This window comes from Anastrepha obliqua, chromosome 3 (assembly GCF_027943255.1).
Source record: "Anastrepha obliqua isolate idAnaObli1 chromosome 3, idAnaObli1_1.0, whole genome shotgun sequence".
In the NCBI taxonomy this organism is placed as follows: domain Eukaryota; kingdom Metazoa; phylum Arthropoda; class Insecta; order Diptera; family Tephritidae; genus Anastrepha; species Anastrepha obliqua.
Genome location: NC_072894.1, coordinates 67,643,280 through 67,668,093, shown reverse-complemented (window position 1 = coordinate 67,668,093; position 24,814 = coordinate 67,643,280). Strand labels below are relative to the sequence as shown.

The 24,814-nt window shown below is 36.6% G+C and overlaps 2 protein-coding genes across 5 annotated transcripts in view; both read left to right on the top strand.

Moving 5' to 3' along the window:
- The first annotated feature begins 1,346 nt into the window (after positions 1 to 1,346).
- On the top strand, positions 1,347 to 2,698 carry LOC129241369 (pancreatic lipase-related protein 2-like). Its single transcript, XM_054877641.1, has 2 exons — positions 1,347 to 1,600; positions 1,718 to 2,698. The coding sequence occupies exons 1-2, from the start codon at positions 1,405 to 1,407 to the stop codon at positions 2,668 to 2,670; spliced, it is 1,149 nt and encodes a 382-aa protein (XP_054733616.1). The 5' UTR covers positions 1,347 to 1,404; the 3' UTR covers positions 2,671 to 2,698.
- A 6,388-nt stretch (positions 2,699 to 9,086) lies between these two features.
- Positions 9,087 to 24,814, top strand: part of LOC129240784 (bestrophin-2-like) — a 103,187-nt gene continuing 87,459 nt past the window's right edge. For 2 of the 4 annotated variants that reach the window (XM_054876768.1, XM_054876770.1), the window contains exon 1: positions 9,088 to 9,429. The gene's annotated coding sequence lies outside the window, so the exon portion shown is untranslated. Of the gene's footprint in view, positions 9,464 to 24,814 lie in introns of all 4 variants that reach the window. The other 2 variants (XM_054876771.1, XM_054876769.1) reach the window with 2 other exon arrangements.

The following is a 24,814-nucleotide window of genomic DNA, read 5'->3' as shown; positions in this document are numbered from 1 at the left end:
AATCAAAAATAAGAGTGAATGTAAGCTTTTAAATCGAAAATCGGTTATTTATTTATTTTGTTTTTTGTTTTTCTTTCTGCTTCTTTCTCTCTCTCTCATGAGAAACCAACAATATCGCTCTTCATTCCTGCATGCCAAAATCCTTGGCAACGTTGCACTATTACCTTAATTTGCCGAAAATCGTTTTCTTATACAGCCGAGTCTGGATATAATGAGCAGTACTCAGCTTGTTCATTATATCAGGGCGAAAATACTTTGTTCAAAAACTTGTTTTATTTGTTCACTAGACAAGTACTTGCATTTTCGAAGAATCTTCCTCTTGGATGCAAAAATTATGTGATGAGAGACAACTCTTACGACTTTTTTTGTTTTCTTCCCAAATTGTTGGTTTAGCTATCCCAAATATTATATTTTTACCCAAGGTGAAACACTAACACTTTTCCGATTTTTTCAACGATTTCAGGTTTTTCTTTTAAGGAAAGAAATTTCTTCGAAGCCATGATGACACTATCAATTAATCAGCATTTAGAAACCTTTAAATGTACGCAAAACTGCACACTTTCAGCCCGAATGGTTTGCACAGGACAAAACGGTAACGTGAAATAATAGCAGCTAAAGTACAATTCATGGAATATTCGCACTCATTGCAGACTATTTTGCATATTTTTTTATTGCTTTTAAAATTTTGTGCATTATTTAGAGTACTCCATATAAAAAAATCCAGTGTTCACTATATCAGGGGCTCACTATATCCAGACACAACTGTATAATTTCTAAAAATATTAATCAAGAATTTTCATATTTTTGCCAAAATATTTTTTATTTTTTAATATTTGTAAATATCTTTAACTTTAATGAAAAATAAAGCAAAAACGAGTGATAGCAAATTTCATTACCTTCAATTTGATATACAAAGCAATACAAGTATATGTTTTAATCGCTTGACAGTTTTTCCAGATACTAGACATTTTTATGACCTATCTGCTTTTATTTATCCCAAACCGTTATTTGGCGATAACTCAAAAACTGCATGATGGAAAGAAAGAGTTGTGGGGATTTTCAGTCTCAGCGCCCGATTTTACATAGGAGCGGATAGTTTGCTTCTTGGGTTTTTATGTCTGTAAACTAGTGTAATCAACTACTCCACTCAGCAGCTATGTACACTAAACCGTTCGCATCTACACTTCCGATCGCACAACGTCCAAAACGTGCTACGACCAGAAAATCATCAGCAACGGTGCGATGAAAAACCGCGATTAGAGCTACTGGTAAGCTCTGCGCTCATTTCAATGCATTTCGCATAAATAGCATAAAAGTGTGGGCCATATTTACTATACAACGCAGACAGGTGGGCGACGGTTGATTTGCTGAGACGTAGAATTTTTAAAATTAAATTTTAATAAAATGCAACAAAAACCAATTTATGTGCTTTGTTTATGGTTACTTAGCGAATTTTTGTATTTCACGCACGCTAACTTGAGCGATGATGGTGTGCTCCAGGAAACCAATAGAGTGCAGCAATACCCAAGCATTGAATCGATACAACAGCAAAATCTTCAATTGCTGCAGGAAACGCTGGAGCTGGGCTGGAAGTCATTCTGTGAGTAGTGCAAGAATTGCCTTTGCATAAGTATTTGAATAGATGTATACGTGCATACTTGCGTGCACATATGTATATACAGATATTTCTAATTGCTTTTCCAAACTCTGTACTTAGGTGAAGCACCCGTTGACGAGTCTGTTATGTTCCTTCACAGTGGCATAAATCCCTGCGATGCCAGTATACACGTGATGACGCTGACTAATCAAAGCATTCGACTGCCCATCAAAGCAATTTCTGAAATAAGCGATTTCGATATCAATCCCAAGCGTAAAACGCTCATCTACGTGAATGCTTTCTACACGCTCGATAGCTATTTCAGCGTGCAAGCGCACCTAAAGTTACTACAGGCGACACGTCGCGATCTGAATATTGTGCTTGTGGATTTCGCCAAAGACGTGCTACAACTGTATAATACGGTACGGCATCACGTTGTTGTGCAGGCTCATTTTGTGGCGAAAATACTCAACGTGCTGACTCAGCAAGGCATCGCCCCAGAGGACATCACCTTGGCGGGTCATTCAGTGGGCGCTAACATTGCAGCATTAGCAGCGCGCATCTACGCTAGCCAAGCGACAACGCTCGACGTGCGTATGGGACAATTAGTAGCCATTGATCCGGCGCTGATGTGTCGACCGTCGGACATTTACGTGCATGCCAATGTCAGTACTCGCGTCGTAGTCATACACGGTGAGGGTGATGTGTTTGGCGTGCGCGAACGACGCGGTACCATCGATATCTATCCGAATGGCATTGGTTTCTTTTCGCGTCGTAAATTACAACCAGGCTGTAGCACGAAGACTTGCAGTCATATGTACGCGTTTGTATTATTTATGGAGGCGCTGATCGAGGGTGTTATGATACCGGCAGTGAAGTGCGATAGTTGGTCAAATTTCCGTAGGCGGCAATGCGATTTCAGTGATTCGGTGGCGATTGGTTTGAAGTACCCTGCTAAGGCCAGTGGTGTGTACTTTTGTTTAACACAAGCAAATCCACCTTTCACATTCATGGAATATGGCGTAAAGTATGAGCGAAGCATGGTCTCCAGAAGCGCAACAAATTTAGTGTAGCATATGCTTTGGTGATGAGGACCATAAATTATTAATATACATAAGTGAGAACATAAGACTTTAGAATAAGTAAAAGTTAGAGCTTAAGTAAATTGTTCCTAAGTAATTAAAAAACAATGGCAAACGAAATTCGCTGGTTATGTTATATCTTATTTATATTTTTTTAATAATGTTTCTGTATGTGTGTCCACTGAATAGGAGCTTATGGAAGATTTAACTGATGCTATACTTTTTTAAATTGTTAGCACTTGTGTGCTTTTTATGTCCTTGAGGGGCGTTATGTTAAGTCTAATTGCAGCGCGATAAAATATATCCTGCTTTAGAATTTTTGGTTTATCAAAACCACAAATATTTTTTATAAGAACAATATATTGTTCGTTGGTCACCGCAGCTGAGAGGGTTCGTGCATGACTCTTACCCGAAACCGCGGGAACTAAGCATAAAACGATAAAAAAAGTTTTTTCGAATAGAGGTCGTCCTTCGGCGTGCAATGAAAACCTTCGAGTGCATTTCTATCCTAAAAAAGCTCCTCATAAACCATAAAACCATTTGCCATTCGAAGGCCGCCTAAAAGTGACGTTCCGTCCATTTGTTCATATAATATATACAGGGTTGCCCATATTCGACGGACCATCTGGCAATCCTGTATCTTTTGACAGAGACGTCAGGTCGCTTAATGACATACCGCGTTGGAAGCATCAGTCCAAGCAGATTTTTACCATGGAACAGTACACGCCACGCGAGCGCTCCCAAATGGTTGAAATTTACATTCAACAAAAGAAGTCAGAAGAAGAAGAAAGGCGTTATCGCGATATGATAACTACTTATTCGTCGAAAGCGTATAAGGCAGTTCTGGTTTCCACTAGACGGCGCTCCACCACACACAGCTCGCACCACAATCGATTTTTTGAAGAAATTGTTTCCTCGTCGTTTGATGTCGAAAAATGGCGATTTTGACTGGCCACCTCGTTCGTCCGATTTAACGCCACCTGACTTCTTCTTCTGGGGATATTTAAAATCAAAGGTTTATATTAATAAGCCAAAGACCATAGAGGAGCTCAAGAACAACATCCGTGACAACATGTTAGCTAAAACTATGGAAAATGCTGCAAAACGTGCACAATACGCCGTACAGGCTCAATGCGGCTATTTGAGAGATATCATATTCAAAAAGTGATGTCAACAAATCTGCTTGAACCAAATAAAACGATTATTATCGTCAGCATAAAAAAAAAATTTTTTTCTTTGATTTAAAAAAAACACATGGGTCCGTCGAATATGGGCAACCCAGTAATTACATATAAATATAGGTATTATCTAAAAGTACGTAGACTGAATATATAATTTTATGAATTTTTTTGTTTTTAAATAAGCATATCTAAAGTATTGTTTTAAAGAAGAATTTACGCTGAGCCGAGTCTTTTGAATCGCAAGAATCAAACAGATCCGGTTGCATTAGAACATAATCTTGGCTTTACTCGAGGGATTTAAAAGTGGTAAACCTTTTCTAATAAACTGGCAGCTAGTCGAAATCAAAAATTTTAACTTTCTGTAAATAAAACAGCCGTTTTGGGTTAAAAGAAAATTAAAAAAAAATGTCAAGGATTGAATACTTTAGACTAGACTTTTACGTGTTGCAGATACCGATACATACCGATTTACAAAAAGGTTCCTTGACTAGTTTTTGAGTAATCGTGATCATGGATTTGGAAAGTCGCGGTTTGAGAAAATAGCAAAGTCATATAAAGTTTATAACTAACACAGTTACCAACGAAAAATACAGTAGTCCATTTTGTATCATAGTAAACAAGTGTGCAAAGAAATATTTTGATTTTGATTAAAAATGGCAGCAGCAACAGGGTCCTGCACTCGAAGTGTAATCAACTTCAGACCCCTATCGCAGCTGATGCACGAGTATCGGCTGTCTGCTAGTTGGCTAAATGATAGTCCAGAGTATTGTTTACACGCATGCGGAAGCACTTTTCCGAGAGTAAACGCGAAAAAAGAAAATCAGTAATAGATTTCAAACGTAATAGTGTGATTGCATTATATTTGGCTGGGAAATAACGACCAGCGATTGTTCTTGAGCTCGAGCATCTTAAAGTAAATAAAGTTTTTGTTTATCGCACCATTACCCCTTACAATTATACTAGTAGCATCGCGAAACGTCATGGAGGTGGTCATCAAAAGACTGCAACGTCACCTGAAATGGTTCAAAAAGTGAAGAAGCAACTTGAGCGACATCCACGACGAAGTGCCAATCAAATAGCGAAAGAACTGAAAATATCTGACCGTAGCATCCGCCGTATACTGAAATATGATCTCATAGTCAAGCCTTACAAGATCCAAAAATCGCATGATCTCACACAGAAGCAGCAACAAGTCAGACTTGAGAGCGAAGGAGTTGCTTCGCTTGGCCGAAAGTATTCAATTTTCGAACATTGTATTTTTTGACGAGAAAAATTTTCAAATTGAGGAATTCGTAAACTCCCAAAACGATAGGGTTTATTTGACCGACCATGCATACGAGAATTTGAGTCATCGATTGGCCACCAGCAGTCATTGGCAGCATCCTTCACAGGTAATGGTTTGAGTCGCTGTAACCACAAATGGGCGCTCTCCAATCGTTTTCATCGAGCCTGGCGTCAAGGTAAATGCGAAATATCGTCGAGAAAATATTCTGGAGGTTGCTTTGAAGCCGTGGGCAGACAAACATTTCAGTGGTAGACTATGGACGTTTCAACAGTACTCGGCACCGTCTCACAAAAGCTCGAGTGAACCAGGAATGCCTAAAAAAAAACGTTCCGAACTCCATAACGTCCACACAATGGCTCTCAAATGAACTAGATGCGAATCCGATGGATTATTCTCTTTGAGTCATTTTGTAAAGCAAAGTCGGAACTAAAAGATTCATCAGTCTCAAAGCGCTGAAAAAAGCTATTGTCCGCGAGTGCGCCAAAATACCTGCAAGTCACTTTCGGGCAGCTTTCGATTCGTTTCTGGACCATCTCAAGGTCATAGTCAAGGCATAAGTTAGTCAATCGAGCAAAAGTAAATTGATTCTTAAGTTTGTAGTGTTTTCAGAAATTCATTACTTTGAATTGAGTAACAATAATTTTCCAAACTAAATTTATGGCCTTTTTAATTGTTTACACATCGAGTGCCGGACTCCAAACCTCAAAAATAAAGTTTCAAATATGATAGACGTACGATGCCATTTGCAAATCTTTTGTTAGGGTGATTCATGCGCCACCTTGTATAGCACAAAAATACTAATATTTTGTTGAATGGTCCTTATTGGTGAGTACCACTACGCACCTATGATGCATTCAGTACGTCAAACGTCAAAACTTTTCGCTGATAATAACCTTTCACGCTTTTCTTTGCCTCCAGCGCCTTTGACATCTACGCAAAGATTCTTAATCGAATTGGGTGCATGTGACTGAGCCACACTGCTCATGACCTCCACGGCATTTAAACGAACCAATTTCTTGCTCACTATAGCTCGTATATTTGTATACCTATTTCAGAAGCATCTTTCATCCGTATGTGTTAGCATATAATTAAAAAATAAAGCCGTCTGTGGTAAAATAAGTCCAATTATATATTAGCACTTACTGGGTTATGCAATCACAAACATAATTAATAATTCGCTCTTGCGAATAATTCTATCTGACAAATTTTCAACATCGTTAAAATCATCAATTGAAAAAAACACCGGTCGGAAAAAAATACAAAATGCAATAAAATAAAAGGATTTCAAAGCGATAAATGGATTAAAATTGACAAAAAACTGCTAGAAAGTGTAGTAAAAGGACAGCTACAGAATTATGTATATGGAAAACATTAGTTTTTGCTCTAAACATCACTCGTGATTTTGAAGAAAAAGTATATAAAGTCTAAATGCTTTGTGGATAAACAAACTTCGATTGAGGCCTTAGAAGACAACATTACTTACGTTATTCGTATGTCCGAAGTCCTCCACCGAGCCATTCACAGTTGGTATTTACGGTGTCCGAATAACGGCGCAGTTCCGGCCAACATTTCAAACAGATTATCTTTAAAAAATAAATGTCATAAATGGTTCTACATTACAATGATAAAGATTGCCTAATCAATTTGAATTGTCGTTGTTTTATTTCAATTAAAAATCTGATATCTCGAAATCGATCACCTTTTACACACATATATATAATTAGTATGCACAGATGGCATTGAAGGAAATGACTGATTTAAGTCGTTTATAAATCAAACATTTCAAAGAACTCAAGTAAATGGGTCAATATCTAGGTAGGCCCTGCATTAGAACCCGTTCCAAAAAGCTGGCCGAAGAGGGGTAGGCCAGTTGCCACCTTCAGACACTCAATAGCAGCTGAAATGAACTATCTTGGGGTTACATGGGACGAACTGGTATATATAACTCAAAACCGTGTCCGTTGGCGAAGAGGCGTAGTTGACGTCCTATGCTATAATAGGAGTTAAAAGAAATATATATATATATAAATGTAGAAATGGGTTGAAAATTTCAGAAAAATCGGTTAAAATGGATACGAGAAAAGGTAAAATAATTGATGCAATGTCAATAGAAATTCCGCCAGCGGCGCAGCAGGAAATTCGTTACCTAATACTTTACGGCTTTCGACGTCAACTCAAGCCTGTGGAAATTTTCAATGAGTTCAAAACTACATTTAAAAACGGGCACTACATCTCTTAAAACTGTTTTTAAATGGTACCAAAGATCCCAGTCTGGACATTTTTCTGTAGAGAACGAGCCTTGAGAAGGACGGCCAAAATCGTCGACTGACGAGATAAATGTGGCTCTGGTGATGCAAAAATTGGCAAAGATTCATAAATGAAACAGGAAATCATATGCAGTAATTTGGGCTTCAGTGTTATTGCATTATCGCGATTTTGCACAATGATTTGCAATACAGAAAGAAATCTGAGAAATCCGAATTTTAAAAGAGAGTCAAAAAGCCCTAGCTTCTCAATTGCTCTCTAGCTTTCCTCAATATTTTTTAAGAAAATTCGAAAATGTAGAGTCTAACAACTTTAGTAGGATAGTTGCAGGTGACGAAGCTTGGATTTTTAAGTATTACCCGGAAACCAAACAGAAATCCATGGTATGGAGCCCGAAAAGAGCAAGGCCACCTGCAAGCAACAAAAATTATGATCTCGGTGGCAATGAAGAGATGATAAATAGGTTAATACTGAACTTAAGGAGCTGCAGGAACGCAATTTTGATACCAAATGTATTGAAGTTAATGGTGATTATATGGAGACTATAAAAAATAATTGAGATTAGAAATAAAATATGTATCCTTTTCTAATTCAGTTACCTGTATCAGATAAAAATATATATATTCTACGTAATTGTAATTCGTATATGTGTATATGTATATAAAGTTCTGTACGGATCGAAATTAGCAATTGCCTTTTTGATCATTTCAGCCAGTTTACTTTCCGAAATTTTAAAGTACTTTCTCGCAAATTAACTTTCGGATGTTCACACTGAACACTAAAACCATTTGAGGAAATTACTTCCCTTGTCATGTTTGTCTGCGAATTAAAATTTGACTATAGAAACATTAAACAGGTTTCACTGTTTGTAAGGTGTACGCCTGAAATTAGGCTACGCTATACGAAATTTATAATCGTTGGCTAGCACAGCTGATCGCACACGCACACATATATGTACATGTATGCAGTCGGTGAATAACCAGTTGGCTAGCACACACAGTTTGGCCGAATGCATTCACTCACCAAATGGGATTTTGTTCTCTTGGGTCGTTGGGCACATTCGTAGTCGTATTGTAAGCCAAGATAGGTAGCTCAGTGAGTAGATTTAATTTTTTTTAAAGCATTGCTGGCAGGTGGTAAGCGAAGTTTTTATGCGAGTACAATACTTGGATGTTAAGAGTGCTTCTCTCGGCAAGTTGGAGCGCAGTTTTAGCGCGGCTGGCAAGCGATCGAGTTGTGGCGAATAGTGAAACTTTCGCGTACGCAAGCATAAAACGCGCGTTAAAAAACGTATACATGCACATGTATGTGTATATATGTAAATACATATAAATAAAATAATAAAATTAAAAAAAAAAAAAAGAAATTCAAATATAGGAGTAAAAGAAGTAAAGAGTAAAACTGGAATGAAATGTTAAGTGAAAAATTGATGTGATCATAAGAATAAAGCAAGTTCTAAATATTCAGTGCACAAATGTCTGCTTTTGCTTTAGAAATTGGTTCAACGAAAACAAAAACCTGAAATTGATATGCAAAGAAACGTATTTTGTTACAGCTGCTGTCGTGAAACAGTTATTTTTTGCGAAAATTTTTACGCCATTGCAAATTGCATGCTACGTATGTATATGTGTGTGTTTTGACAACAATCGCAACAAATAGTTTAGTTGAATAACTATATTAATAAACTTATGAATTTATAATATAATAGTAATTTTAACAAAAACTGCATAGCTTGCTTGAAAATTCAAAAAAATAAGAGGTTTTATAAAGTAGCGCGTAGAGCATTCTTCAGTGGAATATTCAAGTTCGTACATATACATACATACATACATAATATAATACTTGCATATGAGTTAATGTCGCAAGTAACAAAAAAAAAAACAAAAAAAAATCGTGCACATGAACAAAAATTGTTTCGACGGCTATAACATTTCTTGCATTACACCATCTCCTATGTTACGCACTGACCAACTATCGTTGCTTGGAGAGCAACCAGCACTTGCCAACCGTATACATCTGGTATGTAGGTACCCTACTGGAAAAATCTGAATAAGTGAATCAGATTTCTATTAATAACGATTGTTTAATTTTTATATAATTTGGATAATTTAATTTAATTAGCAGATGTTTTCCAATTCCACATAATATCACAAAAATGCTTTTGAATTGCTTTCACGAAGTTTCAGCAAGCTAATCTCAAAGATATTTCTTGAAATACCTTAAAACTTCAAGGCATGCAATTAAAGAAAAAAAATATTCTAATGCGTAATACGCTTTTATTTTTCTTTGTAAAAAGCCACAGATATATTCTGAATACAAACCAAATCCAAGGGGCATCAAACCGCCAGCAGTTGGGTTGCAATTTGAATTTTTTTCTATTTATTTGGTCTCTAAATTGTCAAATTTTATTTAAGTTACGCTGAATTGTCAATCTTTTTGATAGATTTTGACATTATATGGACCGAAGACAAAACAAAATACAGCCACAGTCAAAAGTATTTACACAAAGCTGAAATTTCGCATTAACTCGAGTGCTTGCTTTAATGTGAAATGTACCGTTGTTGTCTTTGAATTTGCACTAGCTATCTTTGCATACTCTAAATATTTCAACGAGAACAACCTTTTTAAATACAGTTGTGTTTAACAAAACAAACAAAGTAAACATTGTGAATAATTTTGTGTAAATACTTTTGACTATGGGTGTACATTAGGGCGGGTCGATTTAAAAATCGCTCATTGCTCTGTGAAAATCGTATTCTATGGATCGAAATAAGAAACTTTGCCCAAGGAACCATACCTCTAAAACGAATTCTGATGTCCCCCGATTTGTGTCGAACGAAAAATCCCACTTTTACCCATTTAGAGTGCTCCCCACTAACTTTGGATGGCCGATCCACCCATGCCAGTGGCACACCCCCTGCAACTCCCCTGGGGGGTTCCCCATACAATCATTTCAGAATATCACCATTTTTTGGCCTTTACATGAGAAAAGAAACTAAAAAGTTCGACCCAAATTGGGGGACATCAGAATTCGTTTTAGAGGTATGGTTCCTTCGGCAAAGTTTCTTATTTTGATCCCTAGAATATGATTTTCACAGAGCAATGGGCGATTTTTTTGCCTTCCCACAAATCGACCCGGCCTTGTGTACATTGCTCTTATTGTTTTTGGACTACTGCTCTACTGACTGTTTAATGGCCCTTGAACTAAATAGCGCCAAAGACAGGGTTTGTTTTTAAATATATCGATTCCAGAGAAATTACACGGGTTCAAAGAAGCTCTTGCACCTTCGCGCGCACGCGCTTTATCGGAGGCAAATATTCAGTTTTATATATCAAACTTTCTGATGATGAATGAAATCTTACCACAATCTTAAACATCCTTACTTCTCCCATTCAAACTCGTTGAAACCTGATTTTTGAATTTAGTGACATGGGGCAACAACCCCGTGAACCACGCGTAGTAAACAAAATATTGAAACGATATATGGAAAATTCGTATTATCTAAAGCGAAATGGGGATAATCCCTACACGGAAAGAAATGTGACATATTTTTGATTTAATGAATAAAAAGTTTGCTTTGTTAAAAAATTCCAATCTGAAAAGGTTCGAGAAATAGAGAATGTACAATAGATATGTTCATTGGTACATAGATCAATTGAAAATGGTGTAAATTATGGGCGCAGGTATTATGGATCTGTTACCAAGCTCTGTATACGGTGCAAAAGGTTCGAAAGACACATTTATTGTAAACTTTTTTAATAGCCAAGCATCGATCAGGGCTTAATGTAATCGGATTTTCACACCCAGGCTAGTAGAGAAGCTATCAGAACTTCTGGTGAGAAAAAACATAGTAATTCTATGTTGGTTACCCCATCATTGAGAGATAAAACGAGGTAGTCGAGAAACTAGCAAGAAGGAGTTTTTACGCTATTCTCTTGGTAATAGTATCATTTTATAGCCTTAGGTGGATTACGTCTTGAATATGAGTTGGTATACTGCTACAAGCAGTATTGGGATGTAATCGGAAAAGCTCTAGCAAATAAAATTTTTAATTTAAATATCTTATGTCGTGCTATCTTATAGACAGAAAATAATGGAAAGACAATACTACATACTTAACTAGTTTAAGGAATATTTTGTTGACTCTTTGCCTTTAGTAAATTATTATTATTATTTATTCCGTACTCCTTTAGGCGCTTAAGGATTCAACAAACGTTTTCCAAACATTTCTATTTCTGGGCATAGGCCTCAGTTCATTAAAGATATTCCAGTATTATTGCGAGTAGTCATTTGCCAAGTCGTCATTGGCCTGCCTCTTCTCGTTCTTTGCAGGTTCCAAGTCAAGGCGGCATGCGGTATTTTATGGCAAGACTTTCGCAGAATGCATTAATATTTTCAGTTCTTAATTTCGTTGTTGATGCTTTTTTGTCGTGTAATTCTCCAGAGCTCCTCGTGTGTTATTACTCTTGGCTACCATATCTTAAGGGGTCCCGGTGGTCTAAAGCGAGAAAATTTAGGGTATTTTCAGATTATTTTTTTTTTAATAAAAAAAATGAAAAACGATATTTACATTTTTTAAGCTTTTTATTCAACTTCTTTTACACATAAAAATTGAGAACAAAATTTTTTTTTTAATTTTAATAATTTAAAAAATGGCGCTGAAGTTGACCTCGCGAAAAATTGGACCTGGACGATGTTGTCTATTTTGGTTCTTCTATTTATCTGAAACACAAAAACCAAAAGAATTATATATATATATTTATCAGTATGACTGTAGCTATGTCCGTACTAGAATAAAAAAAAAATTGACAAAATGGCGCGGTTTTGAATTTGACACTAAAAATCGAGATTTTTTTTTAGTTTTTTAATCAAAAAATACGAAATAATTGAAATAATAATATGGTTCTAGCCAACATATTCAAATTTCGGAAGACTTCGTTGAGTGTATATATTTTTTTTTGACAACACCAGGCTGAAAAAGTAGTTTTGAGATAATTGAGTTTAAAGTTTTGAGAGTGGTCCCGTGACGAATCTGACTCTACTTGCTAAAACGGCTGTAGAATCGAAAATACTGGGAATAACTTTCAAACAATTTGACAATATATTTTTAAAAGTCTATACTTTAGAACGATAAAAAAAAACAAAAAAAAGAAGAGGTGATCACAATTGTGACTTTTTTCTTTGCGGCCAGAAAGAGAAGGTCAACACCAATAGTCCAGTGTCGATTCAAGACCTCAAAGATGGAATTCGTGAGGCTATCGAGGACATAGGGCAGCCACTTTGCAATTCGGTTATGGAAAACTTCATGAAAAGGATATTGTCTTGAAAGAGTGGTCGTGGTGGTCATTTGCCTGAGTTATTTTCCATTATTAACAGCACACATTCCTCTTTATAATGAAATAAACATCCTATCACCTATATTAAAAAATAGCATTTTTCTTTGAATATCAAAATAACACCTCTTATTAAAAAACCCTACATTTAAACTCTTTTTAATTTTGACAGCTTGAAATTTTTGACTTTTAGAAATAGACATGCTTATTAGTCTGCATTCCAAATCCTTTGGCGGCGCAACACATCAGTTATTGACCAGCTAATCTTTTCTTCAGTTAGTTTTTCCGACAGGCTATTTACCACATACATATGGGATTGTGTGCAAGATATTCAAGTATCTATATTCATGTATGGGTGCATACACAGGTTTAAGCCACATTTCTAAATATTTATCAACTCTGCGTACTCTCTGTTTGTTAAACATTGTATTGTTTTTCTGCGCTCTTGCCAATACTTTTAATACTTTTGAGTATTGTATATTACACGCTTGAAAAGCTTTGAATGTAAGCGATCTCAGTATGTTGGCACATATGCTTGCCTTTTTTATGTGCTTTGGTATTGTTCAAAAATCATCGGAATAATGAAGTAGCAAAGAGCTGAATGATACAAATTCATACTTACATGCATACATGCATACACCACACATTTAACTGCATTCAGGTATGTACATATGTATGAGTACCAAAATACCTTTAGAGTGATTTAAATGCAACAAATATTGTAAATGTACATACCTTGCAAGACAGCTTAATTTACCATTATCATTACTTAAAAAGTGCTTAGCAAACTACTCATTTTTGTTTTAGCCTCGGGGTAAAACTGAGTATTTTCGCCTTGTGATATGAGTAAATTAACTAATCAGTTTGATATATATTTTCTACTACTACTTAGTAGTTCTATGTAAGTGAAAAATATATGTATCTAAATTGTTAAAGAAAGGGAAAACAATCATTCGCGCAACCAAAGGGGGGTTTTGGGGTTCATACCAATCAAACACACATAACAAACACTCGATATAATAACATAACGCATATCTAAATTCAATTTATGTTATTATTGCGATATATAAAATATTTAAAAAAATTCCATAGAAAATGTGCGTTCGGTATCCACAGAGTTCAGTATGTGGTGCATACTTAAACGATGACGTGCTGAAAACTAAAAGGTTCCTATAGAGAACACCATGCAAAAACACACAACTACGACATTATTGTTTTAGTTAATAAAACATGATTTTAGTTAATAAAACAATAATGTCGTTGTTGTGTGATTTTGCATGGTGTTCTCTATAGGAACCTTTTAGTTTTCCACAAAACGAGATACAATTTTTTATATACAGCATCAATATTTACAGATTTGACCTGTATTTAATCTTCACTTCTAAAGCAGCTTTCAAAGTCTATCCTTAGTGCTTCCAGAAATCCATTATTTTTGCGCAAATGGCTTAAAAATGTTTTATGGCCAATCTTTAGCTCCTGGGCGACGCTACAACTAATAAGATGCCGGTCAACTTCGATAATTTCCGTGATTTCATCGGCATTTTCAATATTATCGACATTTTTTTGAACATCAAAAACGCCTGAACGGAATCGACGAAACCAAGATTGCACATAATTAGCTATTACAGTATCGGCACCATAAACAACATTCGCAATTTCAGCGGCAACATTTTTGAATGCATTTACATTATTTGTCTCGCTATAGTGATGACTTGGAAAAATATTTTTATCGAGTTCACATGGAATGAAATCTTTGGAATAAAATAATTTTGAATATGAAGTCCGTATTTCTATTTTTGAGTTTCCCCCCAAATAATTGTGAGAAACCCTATAAATATTTACGTATTTTATATTTAAGTATATGAGAGAAAAAAAATTATTGTTGCACACCTGAAAACAACTCATAGTTCTTAATGCTTGAAATGTAATCACTGCTGATAAAAAAAACTCTACTCTTTGTTGGCATCACAAACGCCTCTGTGTCTAAAATGCTTAGTAATGTCTTGCAGGGTATGTGAGAACTTATATGCGGACGAGAGTGTGCGCGTAAATGCAAGTTTATTATATCAGAGATATATTTTTTATTCTGTGTATTTGAACATTGCGTATTGAAAACAGGCGTCTAATCAACTTCTCATCCGAGAGCAATTCGATAAGCGCTGTAACAGGTGAGATCGTTCTGATGCCAAAGATAGTTCACGTTTGTATGTACTACTCTTTTATGATGTACTCATATATATATATATATATACATACATATATGTACATATGTATATGTATACGTCAACATTAACATATATTTTCAATATGCCGCTTAGTTTTTCAGTTAATGAATGTCAAACCTTTCTGAAATTTTCTATGTTAAATGCAATTGAAACAGTTTTCGTGTAGAAAAATCGGAAGCCCTCGAGTAATAGAAAACTAAAAAATTATGGATGCCCTGATTACAGGGGCTGAAGATGGTGCTCCTAGATGTCAAAGCTTGCTTTTGCGCAGCACGTCACAGCTGCAGAGGTATGAGAAATTAATTCTTTCCTCTCACCATTTAGACAACTTCTGAAGAATGTTTCGACATGTTTTCGACCTTACCTTTCTGCATACCTTCATTCGAGTACCTATGTAGATATGTTCCCTCTTTTTCAAGTTCATATGTGGATCTCCTATTTGGTCTGAATTGTTTTGTAAAATTAGGCAAACTGCTCAGCTTCGGTTAAATATTTCAACTCTACTTGCGTAAAAGTAATGCGACATATTCCCGGCCGAATCTGTTTGGTCGCACTTTATAGTTTTCGTATAGTGTGTAGTTTCTTGTTTTTTAGCCATTTCTTTGCGAAATCGTTCGGTTTCGAGCCAATCCGTAGCCTATATGCTGGTTAATAACCGAAGCAAAGGCTGAGGGATGGACTTTGTAAAAAGACACCGGTCTGCCGACAAGGTTGAAATAAGTGATGTATGTGGAATATGTAGGATATATTTTGTTCAGATCTTTCATTGTTAAAAATGCTCTCAGGATCTGAAGCTCAGGTTATGTCTTCACGTTTTGTGGTTTTAAGTGCCCCACTTATGTTACGAACTTTAAAATAGATATTTTTACTTTAGAAACAAAATGGACGTTAACGGCCTTATAAAAAAATGTATGTCCTTATGAATTACACCATGCGATCGTAAAAATTATCCAGGAAAAATTGCACATGTACAATCTATAGATTTTGTACAGTAATGCTGTATACTCAGTTTTCATTTCTCATGAATTTAATTTTTAATGTTCTTTAAAGTTTCAAAGCACAACGTTTTCAAAATATGATTTTATATGCTTCTACTTTCTACTATTAAAGAGGATATATCCAGCTAATAAAATTTTTTTGATTTACCAGCTTTTTAAATATACATACCTATTTCTCCGAAACCCAGTCAAAATGGCTGGTATTTAAAAAAAAACTTATTGAGGTTTCCAGTCTTTATTTACCTTTAAAAGTGAAAAAATAAGCTGAATAATATTCACTGTAGTACATAAATGGATCTATAGACATTAGCAATTAATACCAATAATAATAAATTCCATAGATATGCAAGCTAGATTTTTCGAATCTTCTGCATATTTGCGTTTCGCTTGCCATGAAAATGGCAAAACGAATACTATTGTTGAAACAAAGGGCCGCTACACATACTGTTTCGGAATTATGGTTTTCCCGGAATCTATTCAATCTACTTATCAATGTTTGTAGCTGCTCAAATATAATTTCATTACATAGAAACCTGACTGGTATTGGCACAAGCGTCAATAAAAAAAATATAATATTTGCTACGAATACAAATAAAATAATATAGGTAATAGGACTATGAATAAGTTCGTGCGGTTTTACAACAGATGGCGTAACTTGATTATTATTCCATCGATCCACATTTCCAAACATTCATTGGAGAGCTACTGTCGTAAGGCACAAACGTCAGTATAAGTTTTTTATTTGAAGCGTAAACAACAATATTTTTACCACACTTGAAAATGTCGAATTTCGTGCCAAATAATGTGTTTTTGCGGGGAATTCTTCTTCATTATTTTAATATGAAGAAAAAAGCAGCCGAAAGTCATCGTATCTTGGTGGAAGTTTATGGTGAGCATGCTCTAGCTGAGCGAACGTGCCAGAAGTGGTTTGCACGCTTTAAAAGTGGTGATTTTGGCTTGGAAGACGAAGAACGCGAGGGTGCGCCGCCAAAGTTCATGGATACCGAATTGGAGGAATTGCTCGATCAAGATCCGGCTCAAACGCAAGAAGAGGTTGCAAAAACTTTGGGAGTTGATCAATCAACCATTTCCAAACGTTTAAAAGCCATGGGAATGATCCGAAAGGTAGGCCATTGGGTGCCGTATGAATTGAAGCCAAGAGACGTTGAACGCCGTTTTATGGCATGCGAACAACTGCTTCAACGGCACAAAAGAAAGGGTTTTTTGCATCGAATTGTGACTGGCGATGAAAAGTGGGTCCATTACGACAATCCAAAACGTCGGGCAACGTATGGATACCCTGGCCATGCTTCAACATCGACGTCGGCGCAGAATATTCATGGCCTGAAGGTTATGCTGTGTATCTGGTGGGACCAGCTGGGTGTTGTGTATTATGAGCTACTGAAACCGAATGAAACGATTACGGGGGATGTCTACCGACGACAATTGATGCGTTTGAGCCGAGCACTGCGAGAAAAACGGCCGCAATACGCCGATAGACACGACAAAGTTATTTTGCAACATGACAATGCTCGGCCACATGTTGCACAAGTGGTCAAAACATACTTAGAAACGCTCAAATGGGATGTCCTACCCCACCCGCCGTGTAGTCCAGACCTTGCGCCATCCGATTACTATCTCTTCCGATCGATGCAACATGGCCTGGCTGACCAGCACTTCCGTAATTACGATGAAGTCAAAAAATGGATCGATTCGTGGATTGCGGCAAAACCGACCGAATTTTTCACAAAGGGAATCCGTGAATTGCCAGAAAGATGTGAAAAAGTAGTAGCAAGCGATGGACAATACTTTGAATATTAAATTTGTAACCATTTTACGTCAATAAAGTTTCAAATTTCGAAAAAAACCGCACGAACTTATTCATAGTCCTGATAAGTTAAAACACAAAAGTCATGACATCAGTATGGAAAGAAAACGTTACATGCAGTAAGAATTTTGAATTTATATCGCAAAGGTAGTAATACAACTTCGTTCTTTTTGCTATTTCGTTCTTTGCTATACGAAAAATTGAACTTTTCTCTTATGAAATAAAGTAATGGATAAGTTCGGTTTAAAATCCTATAAAAAATTTAATTGATAAGAAAATGAAAAACTGAGTATGCTGCATTAATACAGGCTTTACCTAAAATGAATAAAGATTCGTTAGCAGCGACAGTTGCTTAACGGGCGAGTTACATTTCAGTAAGAAACAAATAGAAATTGATAGAATGTTGAGATGATCTCAACATTCCCGTCTTATTTCCCAATAATTTAATCCAAAACGTTTAGTACTCTTTACAGAGGTTTCGGCACTCGAAGTGTAAACAACTTCAGACCGCTCGCGCAGCTGATGCACGGACATCAGCTGTCTGTTAGTTGGCTAAATGACAGTCCAGAGTATTGTTTACAAGCGCGCGGAAGCATTTTGCCGAGAGTAAACATGAAAAAAGAAAATCAGTAATAGATTTCAAACGTAATAGTGTGATTGCATTATATTTGGCTGGAAAATAACGACCAGCGATTGGTCGTGAGCTCGAGCACCTTAAAGTAAATAAAGTTTTTGTTCATCGCACCAATACTCGTTACAATGATACTGGTAGCGGTGGTGGAGGTGGTCATCACAAGACTTCAATATCACGTGAAATGGTTTAAAAAGTGAAGAAGCAACTTGAGCGACATCCACGACGAAGTGCCAATCAAATAGCGAAAGAACTGAAAATATAGTAGAACTGACCGTAGTATCCGTTACATACTGAAATATGATCTCATAGTCAAGCCTTACAAGATCCAAAAATCGCATGATCTCACACAAAAGCAGCAACAAGTCAGACTTGAGAGCGAAGGAGTTGCTTCGCTTGGCCAAAAGTATTCAATTTTCGAACATTGTATTTTCTGACGAGAAAATTTTTCAAATTGAGCAATTCGTAAACTCTCAAAACGATAGGGTTTATTTGACCGACCATTCATACGATTGGCCACCAGCAGTCATTGACAGCATCCGCCACAGGTAATGGTTTGGGCCGCAGATGGGCGCTCTCCAATCGTTTTCATCGAGCCTGGCGTCAAGGTAAATGCGAAATATTATCGGGAAAGCATTCTGCAGGTTGCTTTGAAGCCGTGGACAGACAAACATTTCGGTGGCAGATTATGGACGTTTTAAATTCATTAGACGCGAATCCGATGGATTATTCTCTTTGGGCTTGCGATTCGCTTCTGGGCCGTTTCAAGGCCATAGTCAAGGCAAAGTGTGGTCATATAGAGCAAAAGTAAATTGATTTTTAATTTTGTATTATTTTTACACATGTTTTACTTTGAATTGGGTAAAAGTAATTTTCCAAACTAAATTTATGGCCTTTTTAATTGGTTACACATTACACATTGGTGCACATTAAATGTTTGCTGTATAATAAAATGAGTTGGTTTGTTTCGCACAGTGTTTCCGCAAATAAATTTAATTAACATTTTATACAAAGCGTACAAGAAATGAATATGACAATTAAGTATGTCCAATATGCAAACTACATTTGAGAGATAAAAGGCGTATTTAAATTTAGAGAGATTACATTAGGAGAGCTCCATAGTATATGCAAATTCGTGAAAAATAAACCAAATTTTTTAGGAATAAGCAAAAGTATGTTAACAGATAACAGGAACAAAATAGGCCACACACTGTTGGTCATGGTAAATAAGTCAATTACGAGAGGTGTGCTTCCAAATTCACTGAAAGAGGCCATGATAACTCCGGCACTGAAACTATGGCACCTTTATATAAATACGAGTATATTCAGAAGAACTTCCGTAGGCCTTATTAAAAACTTGTAAATTACACAGTCCAATCTGTACGAAATAAAAATATTTCAATTAAAATTGTAATAGAATTAAGAATAAGTGTAAAATAGAGTATAAAAATACCAATAAAGATAAATTAATGATAATAATAATAATGTTTCATTTAGTATAATAATAAGTAGGATAACTCCGTACAGCTGAATACATTAGGGTAATACCAGCTAATCCTCTTCTGTCGGTAGACATAATAGCCTGATGCTAACTTTTGTCCCGGGACACGTGAGTGAGATCTCTGACTCTTTAGTCAGAATTGGCTCTGAGGTCAACTTTCTTGGCCCGGAGCCCATCCTGCCACTCCCTTCTGCAGCCATCAAAACTACGGTTAGCAAACGGGTTACTCTAACCCACAAGCGAGCTTGGCAGGCTAAGGGAGGCTACAGATGGACAAAACTGATGTTATCTGTCATGTCCGACCGACTGTTGCAGTTCCTCCCGTCACTAAGCAGAGGGGTCTATAGGAGGCTGATTGGACTGTTGACGGGCCACTTTCTATGAGCGAAGCGCATGGAAAAGGTAGGCACCTCAGACAGTGCACTCTGTCCAGTTTGTGAAGAGGACGATGAGACGGTGGACCACTCTGAGTGCTGTATTTGCTAGTCTGTCCCCACAAAAAAAGAAAAGGTAATTCTCTTGAGGGCATACAACAACAAACGTTTGTCTATCCGTGTCGTTCGAGTTTAATTACTTAAAGCAAGCAAAAAAAAACAATCTGGTTGAATACTCAACACATACGAGTTTGCCAGAAACAAGTTTAAATATTTTAGATCTATGCATCCGCGTTAAAAGAAGGCACGTTAAAGAATGAGACGAAACTCGAACAAAAAGCTGTCAAAAGCATATAGGTACTTAAGTGTAAGAATATACATGCACACAAACAAATGCTTTATAAGCACAGTAAAGTAGTTGACTGGCAGGGATTGTCAATCGAACTTGTCTTTTATCCAATTGTTAGGTACTTATAGTCAAAAGGATATTTTTTCATGCATTTTACGCATGTGCGGAACTTATTACCCTGTAATAAAAAGGAGAAAACTATCTCAATTTAACTAGTTCGAGACTATAGTAAAATATACACATCATTTCCCTTATATTCAAATGATCGATTCACATTCACCTCCTCCCATGAGCGTGGAAATATATAAGTCGAAGTTTCGAATTAGAGTTTGTTTATTGCCAGTACTATGGCGAATCAGAACGCCATCAAATGTGTCTTTTGGTCTGTATGATATGTGTTATATAACATATATAAGGAGCGTACACCCTTTTTGGGTGTTTGGTCCTCCTATTTGTGGTGTGCGTCTTGATGTTGTTCCACAAATGGAGGGACCTACAGTTTCAAGCCGACTCCGAACGACAGATATTTGTTAAGAGGAGCTTTTTCATGGCAGAAATACACTCGGAGGTTTGCCATTGCCTGCCGAGGGGCGACTGCTACTAGAAAAATGTTTTTCTTCATTTTGGTGTTTTCACCGAGGTTCTAACCTACGTTCTCTCTGTGAATTCCGAATGGTAGTCACGCACCAACCCATTGGGCTACGGTGGCCGCTGATATTCTGTGTTACTCTCATAAATATTACCCTTAAAGAAAGTGGGAAAATATTTGAACTGACTTTGATATTTCAACCACCAAATTGCAAGAGCAAAATACATGTGCATTTTTGTTTCTGAACTTTTGGTACCACCTTGTCCCATACCTTGAATTCGCCTCTTTACAGTGTCTATAGCAAAATGAATAGAATACAGAAGATGGCGCTTTCTAAAACCTGTTACATTATTTTTCGTGATTTCAACAACCGTTGACGTCAGGAACCGTAGTAACACAAGACAAACAGAATAAAAAGAAATTACCTGTTTGAAAATATTCAGTAAACAGCTTGGTAATATTGTGATTTAAAAAGATAAGTAAATCAATTTTTCGCCTTTCATTTCTAATATTTCAATTTTTTCCAAATATCAAAACAAATATAAAGTGTTTCACAGCTGCTTACGGATACGGGGGAAAACCAGAATTCAACAGATACATATGGCTACGGTTTGGTTATAGCGTTATGGTGCGGCATCTATAATCATTAATTTGATCAGCGCAGCTGATTGATATGGTTACGGTTATGGCTGAAGTACGGTACCTCGAATTGCAGTTTTAGTGTGTAGTAGTAGACGCAGTCATTTTAGTTCGGCAAGGCATGTAAACCTTGAAACAACAATAGTATCCAAAACCTACATAGATAACTGGCCAGTGTAACCTCGGATCTTGCTTTCTCTGGCCCTGACTCTTGTTTTAGCACTCTTTCGGCAGAAACATAATGGGTGAGCATGGCTGGCTGACAAAGCACTTATACAAGAGAATAAATGATGCATCACTCTGTAATAAAAATGAAAGTTAAATATCTACTACTTATTTCCCACACTTGCAGAGTGGGACAAATATGACCAAGAGTACATGACAAGCTCCATACTTATTTAGTATTTTTACGTTCTCCTCCTAATAAAACGTCTCCCTATAATTCCTCTGAGTTCGATCACTGGATTGCTATTAAAATACACAAACTGTTGACAACACAACTTGCTCGTTTTATTTAATTTCAATACTTTATCAATCTACTTTATATTTACACGTTCATAGGCTCAACTTAACACGTTTCGTACCAAGCGTGATTCCGTTGAGTTTCCTGCCGGCCCAAGTTTTATTGTAGGCGCACTAGAACGCCAGCGGATAGATATGCGATTTGCAGCGCTATCGACCTGTGAAATTGATAAATTGTTTTGTTCCGAAATAATCTTGTTGGCAAATAGCTCATTTTTGATATTCGGCTAGAGATCAGTAAGATATCTCACTGCAGGTATCGTAGATCATTCAGTTGAGAAACATATTTTTTTATCCCAAAAATGTTCATTGGACGGCGTGAAAGTTCAATTGATAGTCAGTGATGAAAACCTTGTGAGTAGAATTTCGTCGGTGCAGCTCGGATACTGATGAATCATATTCAAGTGAAGATATCGAAGAATTACTACCAGAACTGGGTTCAGAAGAAGAAAAGGAAGGAGTTCGATAGCAGGTAACAATCATTTTCGTTCACTGGAAAAAGCAGGCTTCTGCTGGATTAGCCATCTGACATTAACCCAGCTGAAGTTTTGTGGCTATTCTTGAATGAAACAGGAATAAGTCTTTTAGTCACCGAAACTAACAGCTATGCAGGGCAGAAGTTACTTAAACAAGAAATTACTGGTCACGTTGGACAAAATAAATGGAGTCTCACCACTTCCGAAGGAATTAATATAATTATTGGATTGATGTTTTAGATGGGACTTGTGCATGCTCCGCTGTAGAAATTTTGGTCAACGGATCCTACATACAATTTTTTATTGCCATGTTTTGAATTACTGCTATCAAACTTTCATTTTGCTGACAATGAATCGATAGTAAAAAATAACTGACTTGGAAAAGTTTTACCACTTGTAGACATATTGATGGTTACCAGAAAGTTTTTTCCCCAGGCAAAGAAATTTTTGTCGACGAGGCAATGGTTCCGTGGAGGGAACGACAAGTACTTCGGCGGTATATTCCAACAACGTCTCATAAGTACGGTGGAGAACTGTTCAAATTGTTATCCACCGAAGGATACACATGGCCCTCAAAGATATATTCTGGACAAGATACCAGCTGAAGAAGGAAAGTAAGCAAATCAGGAAGTGTTTGCACTGAACTTTCAGACAAATTATTAAACGAAGGACATACTTTATTTTTCGATCATTTATATATTAGTCATAAATTAGCAGGACGCCGTAGACGAATGGGTTGGTGACTGACTATCATTCGGAATTCAGAGAGAAAGTAGGTTCAAACCTCAGTGAAAGGGAAAAATGAAGAAAAAGTATTTTTTCTAATACCGGCCGCCCCTCGGCAGGCAATGGCAAACCTCTGAGTGTATTTCTGTAAAAGCTCCTCATAAAAAATATTTGCCGTTCGGAGTCGGCTTGAAACTGTAGGTTCCACCATTTGTGCAACAACATCAAGACACACGCCACACATACGAGAAGGAGCTCGGCCAAACAAACAAAATGGGTATACGCGCCATTTATATGTATACATATGAATTTGCAGTTACATTTTTAAATTCTAAAACGCATGGGCTTGAAACGGTACGGTTCATTAAAAGAGAATATGCCAAGTTTTGTAATGTCGTTCATAATGGTATTTTATCACTAAAATGGAGAGATGTTCGCGGTGCCACAATCTTATCTGCAAAACATCCTCCCATCATGACTCCAAGCTCGGATTCTACACATCGCGATCGTCTTTCGAAAATAAAGCCTTTGACGATAATAGAGTACTATATTGGTAAAAGTGGCATCGACAGAAGCGATCAGATGGTGTCATACATATGCAACAAACATACAAAAAGGCATCAGATGGTAACGCAAATGTGCACTACATTTACTTTAAGGGACTGCGATCGTAAACGCAAATATAGTGTATGAGAGGGCAAACAAAAAAAAAAGAGATATGAAAATTCCGTTAACTTTTAGTCATAGAATGGTTGTCCCCAAAAAATACTGTGTCCAACACTAACAGACACAAATAAAGGAATCTCAAGTCTCCCCACTTGGAGATTCGCGTGTGTTACCAAAAGGAGAGGAAAAAAGTCTGACGCCAAGAAGCAAAAAAAAAACTTAAAAAAACGATAACGTATCTTTTAAATTGCCCAAAATCAATCGCCACAGATGTGCTTGGACTGCTTCAACGAATATCACGCGACATTGTAAAGGGTGGTTAAATTTTAAAAGCCGATGTTGAATGTAAACCCCACCTAAACGCCAAACTTTTTTCTGCATTTCATTTGACATTTTTCAATTTCAGACTAACTCAATTTGAACCATGAAAAGATACACAATATCGAGCAATGCATTAAAGTTATTCAGGCTTATTATGAAAACGGGCGTTCAAATCAAAATGCATGTCGCGCACTTCGTGATTTTTTCAGCCAATTTAATCGTCCA

Coding starts and splice junctions, on each gene's coding strand:
- LOC129241369 (XM_054877641.1), top strand. CDS start 1,405: ATGCAACAAAAACCAATTTATGTGCTTTGTTTATGGTTACTTAGCGAA. Junction 1,601..1,717: donor GCTGGGCTGGAAGTCATTCT/GTGAGTAGTGCA, acceptor CTCTGTACTTAG/GTGAAGCACCCGTTGACGAG.